The 22,954-nt window shown below is 37.7% G+C and overlaps 1 protein-coding gene across 2 annotated transcripts in view; it reads right to left on the reverse strand.

The window, feature by feature from the left end:
- The window catches only part of LOC113051697 (cadherin-8-like), an 86,497-nt gene that overhangs the window by 41,168 nt on the left and 22,375 nt on the right, over positions 1–22,954 (reverse strand). For both annotated transcript variants that reach the window (XM_026215662.1, XM_026215663.1), the window contains exon 3: positions 14,195–14,489. In XM_026215662.1, coding sequence (XP_026071447.1) covers positions 14,195–14,489 — 295 coding nt within the window. The remainder of the gene's footprint in view (positions 1–14,194; positions 14,490–22,954) is intronic.

The raw sequence follows: 22,954 nt of genomic DNA on the forward strand, positions 1-22,954 counted from the left end.
TGAAAGGCATTTGAGGCAGAGAAAAAAAAAAAAAAGCACTTGTGTAACATGGATGCTTGAGTGGCGTCCTTGACGAGCTGTTTACAAGAACCACAGGAACAACACAATTAAGAGTGTCCTTTGCTTGCTGCTGATGGCTTTGACATATGCCGCCATTTTTGAAGTGGCATGTCATTGATTCATTTTAATTAGTTCTTAGGAAATGTGTGCAGGATTTGTGGATGATGCTGTCAAGTAAATTCTAGACAAATTGCTACACTTCCCATACTTAACTGTCCCTAACTAACTGAAACAAGAGTTATATGTTATATATACAAAAGCTATATGTTACACTGAAAGGAACAATAAGTCAAGAGGACAATGTGAGGGTTTATTTTTTCTTTCATGATCCATGCACTGTTAGTAATAAACAAGTCAAAAAAAATAAAATAAAAAAAATAATAAGTTTGACTAGTCGCAATGGAAATGTATAACAAGTGAAAGGTGGGATATTTCAGAACAGAATCAGAATCAGAATCAGAATCAGAATGAGCTTTATTGCCAGGTATGTACACATACGAGGAATTTGTTTTTGTGACAGAAGCTCCGCAGTACAACAGAATGACAGCGACAGAACATAAAACACATAATAAAGAATAAAAAATACAAATAAGTAGAGAGTGAATAACAATATACAAATGACAATTGTAGGCAAGTATATTACAAAATGAAGTTATGTATGTACATATATATTGTGTGCAAAATTTAAGTGTATACTAAGTATGTGTGTTAGATAAATAAAGTGTGTGTGTATATAAATATAAAGTGTAGTGTGTTCGCCATTATTGTCAGCTGTTCATAAGATGGATTGCCTGAGGGAAGAAACTGGTCCTGTGTCTGGTCGTTCTAGTGCTCAGTGCTCTGTAGCGTCGACCAGATGGCAACAGTTCAAAGAGGGAGTGTGCTGGATGTGAGGGGTCCAGAGTGATTTTGACAGCCCTTTTTCTCACTCTGGATAAGTACAGTTCTTGAATAGAAGAGAGGGTTGTACCGATGATTCGCTCAGCAGTCCGGACTACCCTCTGTAGTCTTCTGAGGTCAGATTTAGAAGCTGAGCTGAACCAGACAGTTACTGAAGTGCAGAGGATGGATTCAATGATGGTGGAGTAGAACTGTTTCAGCAGCTCCTGTGGCAGGTTAAACTTCCTCAGCTGGCGGAGAAAGTACAACCTCTGCTGGGCCTTTTTCACAATGGAGTCAATGTGAATGTCCCACTTCAGGTCCTGAGAGATAGAGGTGCCCAGGAACCTGAATGACTCCACTGCAGTCACAGTGCTGTTCATGATGGTGAGTGGGGGGAGTGCAGGGGGGTCTCTCCTGAAGTCCACAATCATCTCCACTGTTTTGAGGGTGTTAAGCTCCAGGTTGTTGAGACTGCACCAGACAGCCAGCTCTTTTACCTCCTGTCTGTAAGCAGACTCGTCACCGTCCTGAATGAGGCCGATGAGTGTGGTGTCATCTGCAAACTTCAGGAGCTTGACAGAGGGGTCCTTAGACGTGCAATCATTAGTGTACAGGGAGAAGAGCAGTGGGGAGAGAACACAGCCCTGGGGAGCTCCGGTGCTGATTGTACAGGTGCTGGATGTGTATTTTCCCAGCCTCACTAGCTGCTGCCTGTCTGTCAGGAAGCTGTTGATCCACTGACAGACGGAGGTGGGCACGGAGAGCTGATTTAGTTTGGGCAGGAGGAGGTTTGGGATGATCGTGTTGAAGGCCGAGCTGAAGTCCACAAACAGGATCCTCACATAAGTCCCCGGTCTGTCTAGGTGTTGCAGAACATAATGCAGTCCAATGTTTACTGCATCGTCCACAGACCTGTTTGCTCTGTAGGCAAACTGAAGAGGATCCAGCAAGGGCCCAGTGATGTCCTTCAGGTGGCCCAGCACCAGTTTTTCAAATGACTTCATGACTACAGACGTTAGAGCCACAGGCCTGTAGTCATTTAGTCCTGTAATTTTGGGTTTCTTAGGGATGGGGATGATGGTGGAACGTTTGAGGCATGAAGGGACTTCGCACAGCTCCAGCGATCTGTTGAAGATCTGTGTGAAGATGGGGGCCAGCTGGTCAGCACAGGATTTCAGACAGGCTGGTGTAACACAATCTGGGCCTGGTGCTTTTTTCCTTTTCTGCTTCCGGAAGACCTGGCGCACCGCATCCTCGCTGATCTGAATTGCAGGTGTGGGGGAGAGGGGGGATGCAGGAGGTGAGAATGGTGAGAGTGCTTGATTGGAGAGGTGTTCAGGATGGGTTGCAGGAGCTGTTAATGGTGTGAACGGTAGTTTGGAGAGGCATTCAGGGCTGGTTGCAGGAGTTGTGAAGGGTGTGAATGGTTGTTGGGGGAGGCGTTCAGGGCAGGTGATGGGTGTTCTTTCAAACCTGCAGTAAAACTCGTTCAGATCGTCTGCCAGTCGTTGATTCTCTACGGTGCTGGGGGGTGGTGTCTTGTAATTGGTGATCTTCTTTAGACTTTTCCACACTGATGCGGAGTCGTTGGAAGTGAACTGAGTCCTTATTTTTTCAGAATAATTCCTCTTTGCCACTTTGATCTCCTTTTCCAGTGGCATCAATCAAACATTTGTCAATCCATGAAATATCACCACAAAAGATCTGCCTGCTCTCTTCTGTTTTATTCTGACTGTGTTTCAAAAAGTAAATGACAGAAAGGAAACCATAAAATTCACATTCTAAAAAGTGAATACACTTCATTTTTTTTTTCTTTTCTAATAACTACTGTATATGTCTCTGTATACCTTGACCACATTTATGATATTGCTGCACTATGCAGCAATACTTTTATTCAGCAAGAATGCATTAAACTGATCAAAGTGACAGTAAATACATTATTATTATTATTATTTTTTTTTTTTACTATCAGCATATTATATTGATATTATATGATTTCTGAAGTATCATGTGACACTGAAATAATGGCTGCTGAAAATTCAGCTTTACATTAGAGGAATAAATTACATTTTTAAATATATTAAAACAGAAAACACATTTTAAATGGCTTTTTTTAAATGTCTTATCCTTTTTTCAATTAATTTATTTACTTAGTTTTTTTGGAAAGTGAAAATACCATAAGCCATGCCATAAATGTGGTCAAAGGGAATATTTCTGTCCTTCCAGTAGGCTTGGCGTACTGGATGTATTCCAGCTCCATTTTTGGCTGTGTCTGGAGTGAGATAAGTATTGAAGCACTCAGGAGAATAAATGACACATCGAAGTGATTGTGATCATCACATAGCATGCCAGCCAAGTCTGCTCCCCCTCATCAGAAAAAGTGGGAAGAAGAGGAAATGGTAGGCGATAAACGGCTGCACTGAACAGGTGGAAGTTTGTACGTGTCTTTGTCTGGTGTGAAGTTGAGGAATGAGCTAACGCTGTGCATGACTTCCTGTAAGCATGATGGGACCATCAAAGTTGACATATAACTATCACTGTGCACACAGAACAGTGAGGATGCAATGCAATGATGCAATGATGGCTTCAGCTACACCATGACTGGAAGTACGAGCCAAAAGGGGATCAGACAAACCAGACCTATCGCCTCAGACAAAATAGACTGGGCGAGAAGGGTTAACACATTTGCTGAGAGCTTCTGAAAGGTAAGACCAAACCCAGCAAACGTGACTGGTGAGAAAATGTTTCAGTCAGCCATAGGAAGCGCTCCTAGTGCCTTCTGACAAGCAATCCATCAAAAGGAACACGCATACTCTCATACACACCAGTATACACACCTGCACACGCATATACCTAGAGGGATTTGTTGAAATAAAAGAAAGGAAAAGCAGAAAGAAAATAAATGGGGTTTCTTAAGTATCTGATCAAGTGTGGCATTTAAAAAAAAAAGGTTTCTCTACATCATAGCTGCTTTTAATTAGCCAGACAACCTGATGTGACACCGCTGCTCTTGTTAGAGCCAAACATAAGTGATGTCAAAGATTGTGATAGACCCATAAAAATCTGAATTATTTAACGAAACCAAATGATTCAGCTGGTTAAACCACCAAAACTTGTTAGTAAATGTTCGAATGAAACTATTTGGGACAGTAGGGGGGGAGATGATAGCACTTCTCATACATGGAGGAGATGTTCACTGGAGCAGAGGCCTGCTTTAATAGGCCGGTCCCCTGTGAGAAACACGAAGACTCCTTGCATCAGAGATTTACTGTTTGATCTCTCCATCTTATCGTTTTCTTTTTCAAATGACCTTGCAGTGCAGACTTTTATGCCCAGCCTTTTATTTTGAGCCACGATTGGACGCTCGTCTAAGCTTAGATCTGCGCAGCGTGATGGATGTGTTTCCCTAACATTTATGCCCCCGCCCCAATCACCATGCAAGCCCCCCCACCCTGCAAGAAGACCTTTCATGAAGTCCTTTCCTCAAATGCCTTTTTTCTGCACACATCATCCCGGTTATCCCAAGCAACACAAAGGTGTTTGGGCGTTTGGTGTCCTTTCGCTTGAAAAGCATATACTGTATGTAACAGCACTACGAGAGGGCTTGATCACATGCTTCTCCATGGTTATGCAATTACTCTGAATACTGCTGCTCATTAGAATATAGACTAATAAAAGCACTATAAAGAGCAAATAAAAACACATTGCCCACAGGATGCAATCAGCGCTTTTAATTTGGGAGGGCAACGCTGAATGCCTATGGGACGTGCATGCTGCTGCTAGGCTGCTGTCTAATAATGTGAATAGAGACAGAAACAGACAGAGGATACAGTGGATTCATTGTGGTACTAGGAAGATGATGGAAATTAAGAGTAAAACACAGAGAAAAGTAGAAATAGAAGCACAATGAAATGAGGTCCTAGGGTGAGGAGTGAAAGAGAAAGCCTTGACGCAACATTAAATATCCACACTGTGTCTCTTGCATAATTAATAGATGAAGGAGATTTTGAACAGAGGGCCGTCTGTGAGAAAGCGGCCAGGCATCATATCAGATATAAATAAGCAGTGCCAAAGGCAAGAGTGTAGATTAGAACACTCAAGCATTCACCGAAATCTCAGCTGTCCTCTACTGAATGCTGCTCGTGTTATATCGAATTAAATAATGAATATGTATAATATTATAATATAACACAGATAATCTAAATAATACATGATTCATTATAACATTAGCCTGCATTTACACTGCATGTCTTAATGCATAGTTCTGATCTTTTGACCATATCTGATTTTTTTTGTCCCATCTGTTTACATTCAACTTATACACGACTGGTATCCGATATATGTGTTTACATATTTTCTGCCCAAAACTCACTGAATGTATAAATGACGGAAAATGACGATAACCACTATGGAGGAAGTCGTGGCCTAGTGGTTAGTGAGTTTGACTCCTAACACTTAGGTTGTAGGTTTAAGTCTCAGACTGGCAATACAATGACTGAGGTTCCCTTGAGCAAGGCACTGAACCCCCAACTGCTCCCTGGGTACTGCAGCATACATTGTTTCCCCCTGCTCTGGGTGTTTGCTTATGGTGTGTGTGTGATGTCGAATATATATCTGGTTTAAAACCACATTTGGAAATGGCTCAGACTGGATGCAAGAAAATCAAATCTCGTGTGGATTTTTGTGTTTACATGCGTGCATCAAATTCAAAGTGTAGAAACAATCACTCAGAAATTGATAGTAAATTTCAAAATGTTTTACAAAAAACATCAGGTAACACAACAGTCTTCAACTGGGGGTCGCAGTTACACTGCAGGGCATCCGCCAGTTCACGAGTTCATGCTTACATATAATTAGCTTAGGTATGGTATGCATATTTGGCGTGCTTCCCCATCTAATTATAAAGTGAACTCGAAGTGAGGCGATGGGGTGGAGAAGGGATGCTGATTAACCGTCAATGGCTAGAGGTAAGTCAGCAATATTTATACTGTGGGATTTATTACTAGATTGTTGTCCACCTGTGTTGATTAGGCTATCAGACACTTTCCTCCAGAACCTTGTTAACGAGAACATCATTTAATGTTTACAGCAACTAAAACATGGGTAAAAAACATCAAAGTAAATTTTAAATATAAGCATCTTGAAACAAAAGCAAGATCACCTTCAGTTGATGATTGCAGGGGTAACCAAACACAGTCCTGGAGGTCCCACAGAGTTTAGCTCCAACCCTAATTAAACACACCTGAATCACCTAATTAAGGTCTTACTAGACTAAGGCCTACTAGAAACTTCCAGGTGGCGAGCGTGATTTCACCAAGTACAACATGTTCCTGGATCAACATCCTTGTTGATCCTGGAACAACATTCCAATCAACCAATCAGAATTGAGATATAACTTTTCAGCCAATCAGACATGTTTGTTGATCTCTTGAAAACAATAGCCAATGAAAGGTGTTTAAGTTAGAATCCACTCACTGTTCACAACACCGGAGATTTTGTTTAGCGATGAGTTGTGCTCACTCTTGTGAATCCTCTCTCATTAAAAACAATGACACAATGTAAGTAAGAGATTCATTATGCAGTGCAGACAAATTAATAGATTTTAATGGAATGTTGTGAGATCGCAGACTGAAATGAGTGACAGCTTTTTAGTGATTTGAAAGTCAGCAATCTGTCGCACCTCCGAGACCATAAAAAAATAAAAAAAATAAAAAAATAAGATGGTCTATCACTCAGCTCACGTTTAAGATGAGGCAGATAGGTCTGAGTGATGTGAGGTTAGCTTCACCTCCATGCTTTCCCTTATCATGAGAGACAGATAATGTCAGTGTCCACCTCAGTGCTGATTACCCTGTCATATGGCATCAGTGTCACTCTTTAAGCCAACACAATATCCCCCTGGGCCCATTAGCGCTGGCCTGGGCTATTTATGGGCTCTCCTCATCACCCAACTGCAAAAACACTCTCTCCTGTCTCTTTCATCGCTTGTTGTCTATTTCCATCCCTGTCGTCCTATGTGAAAGGAATAACTATTAGAAAAAAATATATATATATTGTCTATTCTATTCATGTCTATTCATATATTTTGAGCTCCAACATGATCATTGAATTTGATTTTATGCCGAACAAGATGCATGGCATCATTTCCTGTGCATGTGTGTTTATTTATTTATTTATTTTTTCTGTGTCCTCAGCTCACATATATATTCAGAGTTAACAGACTAAAACCAATGCCCTATTCCTGTACTAGAGAGAAGTGCAAACATTCCTTGATTGACAGACAGTTAAATGCTATGAGCTGAATTCATTTTAACCTTGGAAACAAAAAGTGTGCCATTTTTTTCTGAAGGTTAAAATATTATTACAAGTATAAACTGTAAATGCTGTATATCAAAGTAAAAGCTTTAGTAAAATAAGGTATGTAGGTATGTAAAAGGAAACAAATAAATAATAATAAAGAATTAGTAATTCAAAAGGAAGGTTGATGGAAATGTATTAAACTGTCTATTGCATTTTCATCTCTTTTCATGAGCAATTGAACATGACTACAGTAGGATAAGAGACAGAGTCAGTGGAGTGGAGTGGAGTAGGTTCATTTTGTAAGCTCTTTCTTGGTGATTCACGTTTTATGGCACTGATGTCCATGGAGCAAAAGAGGTGGTTTCAAAGAAATCCTGCTGAAACCAGTACTACAGTAGTACATTCACAGCAAGAATTGCTTACATCTTATTCACTAAGGCCATTTCAACTGAAAGTTTCCTGTGTCCTTACATATATATTTTGAGGTAACAGACTAAAACCAATGCAGTATTCCTGTACTAGAGAGAAGTGCAAGCATTCCTTCATTGACAGAAAGTTAAATGCTATTAGCTGAATTCATTTTAACCTTGGAAACAAAAAGTGTGCCATTTTTGTCTGAAGGTTAAAATATTATTACAAGTATAAACTGTAAATGCTGTATATCAAAGTAAAAGCTCTAGTAAAATAAGGTATGCATGCTTAAAAGGAAACAAATAAATAATAATAAAGAATGAGTAATTCAAAAGGAGAGTTGATGGAAATGTATTAAACTGTCCATTGCATTTTCATCTCTTTTCATGAGCAATTGAACATGACTACAGAAGGATAAGAGGCAGAGTCAGTGGAGTGGAGTAGGGTCATTTTGTAAGCTCTTTCTTGGTGATTCACATTTTATGGCACTGATGTCCATGGAGCAAAAGAGGTGGTTTCAAAGAAATCCTGCTGAAACCAGTACTACAGTAGTAAATTCACAGCAATAATTGCTTACATCTTATTCACTAAGGCCATTTCAACTGATAATTCATTTCACTCCCACCTGTTGCAAAACCTCTGTGGATATAAATGTCATTAATATAAAATCTAAAAGTGGAGAGAGACGGTCAGGCTTTACATGCAAAAAGAAGTCCAGCTCGTCCATGCTTTGTTTCTCAACATACTACAAAATAAGAGAAAAAGAAGAAGAGATGGTTTCACAGACAAATAATTATGATAACATAATATATTTACAACACACGCACACACACACACATCCACACATCATCATCATCATCATCATCATCATATTTGTAACGATAAAGCTATTTCTTCCTGATTGATTTGACCAAGACCCAGGGGTGTTGAGTCCATATAAGCTGTGAATGCTCTGCATATTCAAGCCATTTGAGAGTATGAGTTCAGGGACTGGCTAATAAATATTAGCATTATTATAAATGCCCTAGTCAAGCGTCTCTAACAAATTAGATAGCATAACTTGTTAAAGAAGTCATCGGATGCCACTGGTCAAACCTAATGTAGTGAAGTTAATTTGGTAATATTGAAGGCATAGTCACAGTCTGACCTCATGGAAATACACATAGAGTTTCAAAGTAGAAGCAGTACACATTTCTGCAGACTACTAACCCCCAATCCAATCTTTTTTTAAGTTAGCTGGATATAGTTTGGCTGCAGTGGGTTAACTCCCTGACCCTCAATCCTAGCTAAGGCCAAAGGCAAACCTCAGCGTGGAGTCTGACCAGCAGATGTGCTTTCGCAGTGGCCCAGCTGCACACCACGTTAAAGGCCCAGCACCCCCTACTTCCTCCTTTATCTGCCAGTGCCACACACCAGATGACATGCTATATAACCGTAAACCCTTGGAATCTACCAGAGAAATATGCACCATGTTTCAACCACTAATGAGGATGTGAAAAGTCTTTCTAGACTATGGCTCTGATCATTTCATGTGAAAGCAGTGTCTAATGTTAAGATCTGATACTGATTGTAAAGCATGTACTGTGTAATTAGATTGCAACTCGAGCTGCCCTAAATTGTAAAAAAAAAACAAAATAAATAAATAAAAAAAAAGTTACAATTACAGTAAAAACCTGATTAAAAAAACTGGTTAAAAGTAAGTTTCTATGCTATATAGGGCGAATAACTGTAATTACATGTAATGTAATTTTGCAGTAAAATACTGATAAAATTTCAGTTTTTGGAAGTGAAAAAGAAAAAGTAATTGTAAAATTTACAGTTAAAAACTGTAAATTGACACTCCCAGAATCCCTTTCATGACACATCATATTTTATGTTTTTCCGTTGAAATAAACATGTTTCTTCTTAGTTTTACCTTATCAGTGTACAGTAGTGTTTTATCTTACATCTAATGTTGTATCACGTGTGTTACCATGATAGTGTTTAGTGTATATTTAGTATAGGTTTTTTTTATTTAGTACATGTTTTGGTGTTTGTCAGCATTACAGTGGTTCAGATATTAATACTTCAGTATACTGGTTTATTAACATTACATCACTTAATGAAATAGTTTTTTTCTTTTTGTTTTGTTTTAATAAGCTTAACATATTTCTACTATATTTTTAACAATGAAGTTTTGGCAACCACAGCTGCTGGTAATTTACTTTAAATGTCACATTTATTTTTTTACAGTGTACACTGTTGGAGAGAATCTACCAAAAGTGGATGACTTTATCTGTAGAATGTTTAAACTGTCAAAGCAGGGCAAACTTGGATGCAGTTTTAATAAAATAAGCCTGACAGCAATTTCTGATAGCAAACCTTTTCATGCAGAAGTTGTGTGTTCAACAGCATGTAAGCACACTCTTTACGACCACTTTACTTCAAAGCTCTATACTACTATTGCTAGAGCTATAATTCTTGGATATATTTTAGCATATCTAGAAACTTTTGAGCCAGACATAATATCTGCTTGCTGGCAGGTTAGCAGCTGAGGACGTCTGCTCTGAAAGGCAATAATTTGACAGATGCAGTGTGAACATAATTCAAAATGTATACTGTATGTTTAAATAATGAGCTATACCCGTTAAAATCTGTACATATAATGGAAGTCAATAAGGCAAATATTTTTTTTTCTTTTCTTTTTCATTATAAACTTCACATTTCTGCATTTATGTCTTATAATAAAAATAACAACAACAACAACAACAACAGCAATAATAATAATAATAATAATGATAATAATAATAATAATAAAATACGTCCATGGTAAGTTCCTCACTGTAAACTTATTAAATTAATTAAACATTAAATATTTTCCTAAAACCACTTCTAAACAGTAGTGTACTTTGGTTGATGATATTTCTTATCACTATCACTATTACTATTATTTTGACTCTAAGATAAATGTAAAATAGACCCATTCAAAATTATTCCAATAAGCATTAGAATATTTAAGGCAGTGTGCAGACTTTAAATGTACATGGGCTGATGTCTTAAAATGTGTGAGCGGTATGCTGGATATGTGTTATCTATTTCCATAAATACGTCTCAGAAAATAGCTTCCAAATCATTGTCAAAAATCCCCCTGACAAGACCTTATTTATTTTTTACCTGCCATGAATATGGAGTGCATAATCAGAAATGTTATTAGAAGAACAGACCCCTCGCCTGTTAGCTCTGTTACTGGAGCTCATAATAACTCTGAAAATGCAAATGAACTCTGGGTAATCTATTAATGTCACTTCAATTTTATATCAGCACTCCAATTTAGCTGATCCTGACACATTCCTGTGCACTTGTGTCTCCGTACATGGGTTCATTTAGCCAGGAGAGAGCGGGCACACAGCAAGCAGGGTGGATGAGCCATCTGCCATCTGTCTCTTCCTGACTTTATTAACCGACTCTATAACGAAGCCCCCATCGCCAAGGCCTCCCACGATCGACTTTCAGATGACAAAAACAACTGTCCCTGCTTTATTTTTCCTAGTAGCAATTATTGTCATTCACACCTTCTTCCGTGGCAGGGGGGTGGTATGGACGGCTCGACGTTAATTACCCCAATAGACTCTTCAAGTAGACTTGCTAATTTCAACAATGTAACAATCCTCTTGTCAGCAGCAGAAGGCAGGGAGCTATGTAATGCCAGCATGTGGTTTGAAGATCTGATGGAGGATTTCACCTGCTTGTATTGGCCTTAGAGTCAGAGACCCCGGTAGTGAAAAAGCAAAAAAAAAAAAAAAACAGACCCTGTAATCCGATGAGATTCATCCAGTCCATGCAAATCATTTATCACTGTCATTTGTGGACAGACTGATGTGAGCAGATAACACTATTAAATTATTTAAAATGATATTGAAATATGAGATAATCTCATGAATATACATACGAAATATGAGATAATCTCATCAATATACATATGAAATATGAGATAATCTCAACAATATACTTACGTTCTAGGGGGAAAACTTGCATCCATGAGCTTGAATTAAAATTGAGAAGGTGAGGGATTTGTCTCACCTCACATGGCCTTTCAAATCATTTATTCTTTGGTCTGTCATGGATTTGATGCTCTAATTTGTGGGATGCTTTTCTTGGTTTTTACAATACACCAATTCAGAATTCAGTCATTAGCCAAATTAAAACAACTTCAAGAAGCAACAGCTTGTACAACTACCAGACATTACCATTGGTTGGTCTTTCTCTTCAAATGGGTTTATTATTATTATTGTTGTTATTATTATTATTATTATTATTATAAAATCACTATTACATACTAATTCTAATACTTAAATATACAACTGAACTTTAAAGAATAATTCATAATTATAATTGGGGTAGAGCATTGCGTTTGTGGTGCAAAAGGTTGTGGGTTCAATTCCAAGGGAACACACATTCTGAAAAAAAAAAAAAAATTGTAAGTCGCTTTGGATAAAAGTGTCTGCTAAATGTACTATACTTACATCTTTACTTCTTTACTTGCAAGATTTTTATTTTTGGTCGTGGGAAAGCGTTTAAGTCTGTGATAACAGGCATATCAAATCTCATTACAAATCTAGTGAAACACTGTGAACTACAGTTTACAAAAATGTTGGAAATAATGTGAATGTGGAAAAAATAGCATAACTCACACACATTGCATTCCCAAAATCACGCTCAGCTTACAGCACATGCAGAGAATGGAGTTCGCATCTGTATGTGCGTAAATGATCACAGTGCCACACTACCGTATGTGTCAAACTTGCTGTCAGACAGAAGAGAAAGTGAAAAAAAACACAGCTGGAATTGTTGTATTGATACTGTGGAAAAATGAGTATTGAGTACTGAAACCAAATATTGTGAATAGACATGTATCGAAAAATCGACTGAAAAATATACCACAGTTATATCCAAATACTTAATTAGTGAGTTTAATACATGTGCCTGCTTAAAAATGTCTAGTGTTGATCAAAGTAATAAACTAGCAGTTCAAGTTTGTATACCTGCACTACCTACGATTCCATCATCGACAACCTACTGTTAGCTACAACACAAATAAATAAATACCGATTGGTTTGGTTCTTCAACTGTACTTCAAGAACCATCCCCCCACCAAGAAAAACTTGCTCACAAAACTTATTGGCAGGCCATTATTAGAAAACAAAACATGCAACATCAGCATGATAGGTAAACTTCTGTGATTTGTGTACATGAGACAGGAAATAAAAGAGGCATCCTTGTTTGACTGTTTGGTTTGTTTTTTCTTCTCTCCCAGCCAAAGAGCTTTTGATTCTCTTTATGAGTGTCTCCCACAACATAAATACTTTATAAGACCAAAACAAGTCATTGAGAATGCCTTTCAAGCAAACAAGATAACATCAACTAATGTTTAATTGATCAGCAGTGACAAAAGGAAAGAACAATCGCAAAAGAAGTCAACGTCAGGCATCTTTAGCAGTATTCTCCTTCCTGCCCTCCTCCACCACTGCGCTCTTCACCCCACCATCTGCTGCATCCCACACTTCACTGTCAAACCCCTCGGAAAACTACACTGAGGACTTCAATTGAGTGCATTAGTCTGAAAGCAGTAGAGAGAGAAAGACTCTCACATGCAGCTCCTATTCTGTAAGAGCACAGAAAATATGGCTAAGAACAAACACTGAGGAGAAAAAGCCCATTTGAAGAACCCGAGGATTTAAAGGAAACAATGAAGCTCTGTGTTACACATGAATTAGTTATAATGTACCTGGAGAAGAGCATCATTCCCCCGGCTGCATTCTGCTCTTCAAAAGTGAGCATTAGATCAGAAATTGAAAAACACTTTATGCACAGGGCAGATTTAATGCTGTTTTACTGCTCAAATTAACATCAATCATTTCATTAATTGAACTTCCTGTAACTCAGAGTACTCTCATCTTTAATCTATATTAATTAATATAGTTATCTTCTCTGCATTACATTACAGTCATGTTGTTTATAAACCATCAACCGCCAAACAAACCATCAAACAAAACAAGACATGAGTTTAGACGTTTTATCCAGCTATCCCCCAGCACAAGAGTTGAAAAATATAGATACTTTCCAGAAAAAGGGTTTTTCACTCCAAATCACTACATTGCAGCACAACAGGGCTTTGATGTCATGAGGGTTATCTTTATAAAATTTTCAGAGATACTTTTCACCGACTTACTCATATTCAAGATCCACCTCAAGGTCAGGCACGGGTTTGTATGGAGAAATCTCAAGCAGGCTTTGTCAACTTACTATGAGCTCTATTTAAAGTCTTAGGGTAAGGAGACATTCATTAGAATGCATTACTTGTTGTATCAGTCTCCAGACATAATAATGAGAAATTCCTGTCATCTCCTATTTCTCAGTCTATTTTTAGATCATGACATGTCTATCACTTGTATATTTTGTCAAAGCTTTTGTCTGCCTCACTTCATTGTGAGATAAAGGCCTTTTGTCATTGTTCAGCTGAGACAACCAAAGATGATGGAGATGGAGAAAGGAGATCACTCACCCACTTGGGACATCTCTGGCACTGAACCTTTGTAAGGCCCCTCAATGAACTGTGGGGGGTTGTCATTGATGTCTTGCACTTTGATGATGAACTCTGATGGTGGTTCCAGAGGTTGGTTGGAGTCTCTGTCGATGACCTGCGCCGTGAGCGTGTACTCAGCCTTCTCCTCCCTGTCTAGCCTTTTCATGGCGTGAATGTCCCCCGTCCTTTCATTGATTGCGAAGATGGTGCCCGCCCCTTCCCCTGCCAGTACATACTTGATGTTCTTATTCCCCATGTCCAAATCCGTATGGAGCTAAAAAGAAAAACAGAGGAGGGTGAATTGAGACTACTTCCAGTTGCAGCTAATACCACTCAAGCACGACCAGATCAATGCCGTCCACACCGGACCGAGCTGCAATCAATCACATACAAGAATTAAAGCCCAACGTCAAGTGCAGAGCTGCATAGTCTCTTTGAAATTCTGGTGTTTTACTGTAATGGCTGAATGTTTCAATCTCACATACCAAAAAAAAAAAAAAAATGGAAAGGGCAAGCTAAGTGCTGGATTTCCAGGTGATGCTTTGGTTGTGAATCCCATCTATCTGCCGTTCAACTCTTCATACATCACTAGCAGATGGTGGAGGTCAAAGTGTTTTGCTCAAACCTGCCTCAGGGCCCTGTAACCAACTTGAAACCAGTCCCCAGGCCACAGTTCCAGACTGAGAGGGCAATTGGGTTGTGTGTGAAAAATAAATAAATGAAGGCATGACTATCCTTGACTGCTTCTCGGAGGGAAAATGGGTAGAAAGTTGGAAGACTGAACAAACTGGAACAATAGTTTAATAAATCAAGTCACTATTCAGCTACTGATCACAAAATATTAGGAAGCACACCTATTTTGAAAACTGATAAGAAGAAATGTTTCTTGAGAACCACATCAGAATACTAGAACCATCTCTCAAATATCATATTATTATTACTATTATTACCATCATTATACATAAGAATAATAATAAGAATACAAATGGCTTTAGAATAACATGAGGGTGTTTATTTATTTGATTATTAGTATTATTATTATTATTATCATTATTGTTGCTGACAGAACTTAAAAAATGTCTGAAACTGCATTTTTGGACTTTTCTTCCTCACATAACTCCCATCAGTTATGTTGTGACATCATGTACAGTAACTTCAGTTCCATTTCTTGAGGCGGTAATGTACTGTATATATTCTGGAACGAGAATTCAGAATTCAGCACACCTTTACTGCAGTAACAAGGACAGCGTGAGCTTTGAAATGCGGACATAATAAAAAAAATGCAATTGCTTAATAACCATGGTTTTATGCATATGTTGTCTCAGCGGTGCCGTGTCCAGACACTGACAAAGCACACACACTTAAATTGTCACACCTTGCACTTTTGTTCTCCTAATTGTCCTATCATTCCACATGAAAGATCTATCTCATTAACACATCAGCTTCACAACAGTCTTTGCTCTACAAAAAACAAAATACAAAAATAAATTCCCCCGAATGAGCCCAAATTAATGAAGTGCTTTTTCTGATGGAAAACGTTTTTTTTTTTCCTCTTTCATATTCTTTCTTCATGTAATAGAGAAAACAAATGATTTATTATTATGAATTCATATAGTATATAAACAAAATGTCACAGCTGCACAACTTCACTTCCTCCATTTGTTCATCCCTATGCCCTATGTGAACAGAAAACATTTCAGGCTTGCGCTCACACCATTTTCATTCTGACGAGTGATCGCTTAATCTCAGTGTGCAAGCAAACGACTGAAAGTACGAATGCGGAGAGGGGGCAGTCTGTCATTATCCCGGTTCCCAGGACAACTCCGGTGCTCTAACATCTGACAGCATCGCATTTTCCCCAACTCTCTTAACACACAATTTTACTTTTTTATTATTATTATTATTTTTTTTACCAGTATTAAGGCCAATACTCTTATATAAATGAAGAACAAGTCTATGATCACTCCACTAAAGGTAAAAAAAAAAACGAGGTCAAAGAAAACAACAAAATCATAATATTAATTTGAACTCATTATAAAGTTGATTGAAAACATTGAGTACAAGACACTGAGAAACAAAAAGCTGAAGAATAACTGCAGACAGAAATGTAAAATCCCGGGCAGTCTTAAATCTGCCGGCACACTGGGGTGGATTAGCATTCAGAGCTGTCTGACTGGAGCCGAATAGGAACAACAGTGGGTTTTTACACCCGTCTCTGTCTGTTCCACTGCTGTGAAGTACAGCTTTTATTGTCTGTTCAGGAGAAAATTGTCAGTGGCTGCTAGAGATGAACCTTTATAGTAGCCAGAGGAACAATCAGCGGCTCCGTAATGAGGACCGCTCCATCCCTCTCTGCCTGACGACTACACACTAAAGTGCAGCATTAAGCCCGTCACAGCAAATTAATGATTTTGCCTCTTGTCAGGGCAAATGGCAGAGAGGACGTGAGTAGAGAAGAGAAGATTCACATCACCTACAGAGATGTCATGTCACACGTTTCAAAAATGTCAGAGGAGCCTTAACCCAACGACCATCTCAACGGTCTATTAGAGATTGTTCAAATGTAGGGCTCTTCTTTGCACTAAGTGAACTGTGGATTAAACCATGTGCTATGACGGGCCTTCAAGGTCACTACAGTTTCTGCCTGAGAGCAAATTCCTGTAATGTATTCAGGGGCTTTTAAAAGTTATGCCATTTATATTTTAACAGACACTAATAACATTAATTTACTTCCCCTCCTCCTTATCAGAAGCATCTTTACAATTCATAAATAACACTAACTTATATAAATAATCATGTTTCATATATATATATATATATATATATATATATATATATATATATATATATATATATATATATATATACACACACACACACACACACACACACACACACACACACAAATAGTATGTGATCTATAATGAAAATAATAAATGCACTAATGCAAAACAATCAGAGTAAATATTTGATGCATGCCTGATTAATGAATAACACACATCTTTGAATGGAATGGCTTTCTCAGTAACATTCCCAGGTACATGATTAGCCTTCCTGTGCTCCTGATTTATTCCTACTGTGCTGAGAAGGAACCAAACAGGGCAATTGTTATTGCTATACAAAGCAAATGTAATCAAATAAAAAAACAGATAGATTTTCATGAAGCAGATCCAACTACATAACTAGGAAAAAATAAATAAATAAATAAAATAACTGTTACAAAAGAGCTTTATCTGTGTCCAGATAATACAGATTGAGAATCTAATTTCATATTGTAGTCTGTTTTTTTCCCGCTGCCTTGTTTTCTGAGTGGCTGAATGGACTGTGGGCTGCTACAGGATATGATTACCCATTCTCCTGTTAAATATGCATTGATTTCAAACAAGTAACACAATCACGATCAGCACGCAGGTCTGGTCCTGTTTAAGACTGGCCGTGACTCTGAACTTCTGGTGTACTAAAACTAATCTGATATACAAAGATCTGCCAACCTAAAAAACACTAACAATGGAACAACGACTACTACTACTACTAATAACAATACAAGTGCACATTTTAACACGCTAATTGGTAATATATCTATATCTATCTATCTATCTATCTATCTATCTATCTATCTATCTATATATATATATATATATATATATATATATATATATATATATATATATATATATTGATGATCTTTATCACATTGAACTGAAAATGATATGCCACTATGTCATGTTCATTTTTATTTCCAAGTGGATCCCTAAGGCCATGAAGGTGCTACAGTGCCATTAAACATGCAGATAACTCATCCATCTCTCCTTGGCAGAGACCAATGGACTGATAGGAGCTGCAATTATCATGTTCTTTTCTTTGAAGTGTCTATTGGCTGTCCCCACAAAAGGCTTCAGGGACAGAGGGGGGTCCAGTGCTCAGGCAGCACTATCTATGCTCACTGTCTGTTCTAATGTGGAATTACAGAGAACTCTGTTTTAACATGTCACATCATGGCAGAATAGACGTGGCAACAAGCAGTTCCTTTGTCTCACAGACTGAAGACTGCAAACAGAATGTGTGTGTGTGTATCTGTTGTGAGCAGACTTGCTTGTAAGTGACTATGCGGCTACAAAGTCTCGAGTTTAGAAAAGCAGCAGACAAGAGACGAGGGGTAGTGTTTCATGCACAACAATACAAAGGGTGAGAATTCTTTCTTGTTTAGCCCCTAAAAGGTGTACTGTACATTTCATGAAAGCCACACTAAGTGATGAAAGCACCTTACAAATTTCACTGGTCCCAAAATATCATTGTATTACATATAATACAATGATAAAATAATACAATGTAATACATATTTTTCTGCACTGTTTTACTACCTGTATTTCTAGCATTTTTGTTTCGGTGTGTGCTTAGGGCAAAAAGAGCAGTTTACCTAGCAAATAAATTCAAACAGCAGATATCTATTATACTTTCATCAATTCTCTTTGGGAAGACAAGTGTAGAGGACGTATCTGTCTTTTGAATTACTTCTGAACCCATCATTAATTTCTGTTTTTAAAGTTTGTAAAAAAAATAATAATAAAAAAAAAAAAAATGATTAAGAATGTACCAAATCCAAGAAAAATGAAGAGATTTAACATCTGAAGAGGTTTAACATCAGCATAATTTGTGAAAAGGGACAAGAACCAGACGTAACAACTGAAGCTCAGAGGTTCAGCTGCAACTGGTGACAAAATAAAGTGCTTGTTGATGGAGAGAAGACAATAAATTAATAAATAAAAATGGACCCTCCGAAATGAACACGCATCCATTTTTATTCTCCGTCTGAAATGCCCATCACTATTCTGTCAGCTGACAGAGGCTTTTTCCCCTTACCTGTAATTTACATCAGAACATTTGCATAGTGAGACTAGCGGCACTGGTGAATGGGCTCTGACTGAACACACTAACAATGTGTCATGCACTCACCGCTGTGAGCAGAATTCACTGCCATCCTGCTTTTAGGCCCAGCAACATCGAACACAAGCCAGACTGACCATTAAGAAAAATAAAATAAATAAATAAATAAATAAATACCTTGGGTGAATTTGCCGTTCTTCTGAAAATGTAGACTATGTATAAATTTGTGACTAAAAGTTCCTGTTTTGAATTTGACTGTGAATACTTATTTTCAATGGCTTTTCTTACATTTCTTAGATTCCAAGTGGTATTGACTATCAGAACAGTTGTGCTGCATTCTGAATTAAATAGATAATTTCCTTTCAATTATACAATTTAATTCCTGAATTTGAAATTAAGTTGATTGGAATTGCAATTCAAATTCAAATGTAAGGAAGTAGAAATGGATGGATGGATGGATGGATGGATGGATGGATGGATGGATGGATGGATAGATAGATAGATAGATAGATAGATAGATAGATAGATAGATAGATAGATAGATAGATAGATAGATAGATAGATAGATAGATAGATAGATAGATAGATAGATAGACAGATAGATAGATAGATAGATAGATAGATAGATATGCCTGCTCTTATCAAAGGTTCTAACAGTGAAGGCCACTTGAACACATGGGACCCTTCCTGCCAATAGAGGACAACTGGAAGGAGGGCGGTAGGGGGTCTCCCAGTATGCATACCCCTTTCCCATCGCCCCTGACTGGGAGATGGATGCCGGCTGTCAAACTTGCCTGCCTTTGTTCTTGCCAGATTTGAAGGGGTCTTGAGGAAAGTGCACAAACACTCATCAATCTCACTTTCACCCTGTGGTCCTGCCTTTGCTCTTACAGGTTCCAATAACAATTTAGTCACAACATGAGGAAAGATGTTTCCATCCACAGAAAGAGGGCAATAATCTGGTGACCTGAGAACATATATATAAAAAAAAAAACTACTAAGAAAGTGAGAATGAGAGAGTAATAGCCCCGTAAAAGAAATAGCAAACAGCTTTGTATTGGCTCCTCTATGGTACTGATCTACTGTCAGGCTGAGAAAAGATGAAAAGATGCAAATCAGCAATATCATGAGACTTTTTTTTTTTTTTTACTCCCCATCCCTCATCATTTGTCCTCTCTCTCACTAAGAAAAATAATGCACCCAAGGGATGATGCAGATCTGTTTCTACATATTTTTCTCCCTCTCTCTTTACGTCTCACATGTATTTTCCTTCAAATATTTAATTACAGAAAAACAGGATGTCAGCAAATTCCCCTCTGTACACATTCGCTTTGATTCTGCCATTCACACTGAGATTCTTTTTGATTACTGTCACTGTAACCCAGCACACTTACATCCACAGCCACCAAGCATTATTAAAATAGCCTAGCAAAGATAGCTCTCTTAAAAATTGGTTGACTAAATAGAGCTCAAACCACCTTAACACTTAAATGGTCTCAAACCTATAATCTTTTTTTTTTTTTCAGCAAAACAACACAAGAAGAAAAAGAAGAAAAAAGTGACATGTACTGAAGCAAAGTGGCTGTCTTTGATAATCTGTTTGAAAAACAAGGGCAACTCTCACAGTAAGATTAGTATCAATGGACTTCGGCAAGCATATGAGTTGTAGTTTTGTGAAGCATGTTCAGGCATTAAAATTATTAAAAGTATCATTATCTAGAAGATATTTAACTTTTCTTAGTTCAAATGGAAATTATTGAAAACAGGGAGAAAAACTGCAAGGGTAAATGTTAGAACACATTATATTTTCAGAGATGAATTGAGGATAATCTTGGACACCTATAAAGCATGAACGGGTCACTTGGAATTACATGTACAGTAGTTCACCTGTGTTTTGCATGAAAACTGCTGCTTGCTCCTAGACCACACACTCACACAAACTGCTAGTAAAATGTGTATGTACCAATTATCTACAGGCATCCCCTCATAGACTTAAAAAACTTAAAAAAAAAAAAAAAAAAAAAAAAATACTCAAAAACTGGGGTAATTTGCATCTAAGATGTAGGTGACCATGTGAATAAATGATGACAGAATTGTCATTTTTGGTTGGGTGAACTCTAACTTTAATTATTTTCTAAATTGCATTATTATTATTATGCCTGGTAAAACCAAACTCTGCTACTTCACTTTGCTTTGTAAACAGAGTCTGGAAGGGCATAATTGACAAGCATTTACTTTCTCGTGGGGGGTGCTTGTCTGAAGTTTAAAATCATTGGTTACCCGTAAGCTAATCACATAACGTTTGGTTATGACGTGTTTTATGCGCCGGCTCAGCTGCCTCACACTTCCACTGTAAACACAGGAATGCTGCGAAAACAAAACCATAGAGTGAGTTTTGCTGCCTCCTTAATCTGATCCTGCATGAGAGCAACCAAGGGGGACACAATCACAATTATCGCCTTGCCGGACTTTGGCCTCCGCAGTTTCTCACTGACAATCGGTAACAGTTGATAAATTAAACTTTTCCCAAAACCTGTCGCTAGTAGGAGGAAAACTGGGAGATTGTTTGCTATCTTAGACTATCTTAGAGTACAGAAGCGAACTGAAATTGAGCGGAAGTACGAAGTCTGACGTAGTTAGGCTAATTATTACTATGAAAATATACAATTATTTCTTTAATGAAATTATTCTTTAAATAATAAACTTAATCTCCCAGTAGGTGGTGGTAAATGTCTTAATGATTAAGTCACCAAGCAATTTATACATTCGTTTGATTCATTCAAATGGCTGATTCATTCAGTAGTGAAGTAAATGGTTCTTTACAAATGGTTCATTGAATCATTAGGCTTGTTTGACTTGAAGCAGATCATCACCATCAGACCTACCAGTGTGTGACATCAAATTACCGCAAGAGGTAAGAGAGCAGACGACTCCTTGTTCTTTTGAATCGCCCACGCGGTGCAAAGCCGCTTCAAATCCAACGCATATGCCAATGGTTCAATGCACCAAATAGTTCACCAAATTCGTTCAAAATGTGGATTAGGAAATGAAATACAACTGTGGGTTGCTCGGGGATGAACAGTTCTGATTTGTCTTTATATTTTGGTTGGCATAATTGAGCAAAACAGACAACATTGTGAAATGTAACACAATATTAACTTCATAATGAACTGTTGTATAAGATGAGTATCACATTTGCACAAGTCTGATATTGCACTACTGCTCCTATGATATTTCTTAACTATGTGATGTAAATATGAGACGGGCGTTTTGCCTCATATCTTGAATTTTAGGGACGTTTTCTAGGCTCCATCATGCAGTAAGTTGTTGATCTTCCTCATATTAGTCATCAGTCGATTGCATGAAATGGCAGATGATCCTCATAGATCTGGGGCTGGGCAAGTGCGTTAAATGTGTTAATGATTTTAATGCATAATTTTTTTTTCTATTATATATCTATTATATATAATAGATATATTTTTCTATTATATTAATGAATCTAATTAATGCGTTAAATGACCAGCCCTAATATATATATATATAGATAACTGAACAGTATTTATATCACATATATAGATATACATATGCATATAGCCTATAGTATTTATTTAGAACAGTATTTACACCCCTTGGGGCACAGCAAGTTTATCCAATTCAGTTCCAGAATTTATTTCTTTACCCATATGCAGTCACGAACTACTACTCTGACCTTTAGCATACAAATTCAATCTCATGGAGTAAGTCATTTAGTGGGGGCCAGCCTGGGAAAGCAGTAAATGTGATGACCAGAGATGGCCAGCCCCCACCAAACATAAATTAGCAAAGGAGCTGTGAAGGGAAGTCACATGTCTGACA

This window comes from Carassius auratus, chromosome 32 (assembly GCF_003368295.1).
Source record: "Carassius auratus strain Wakin chromosome 32, ASM336829v1, whole genome shotgun sequence".
Classification (NCBI taxonomy): Eukaryota; Metazoa; Chordata; class Actinopteri; order Cypriniformes; family Cyprinidae; genus Carassius; species Carassius auratus.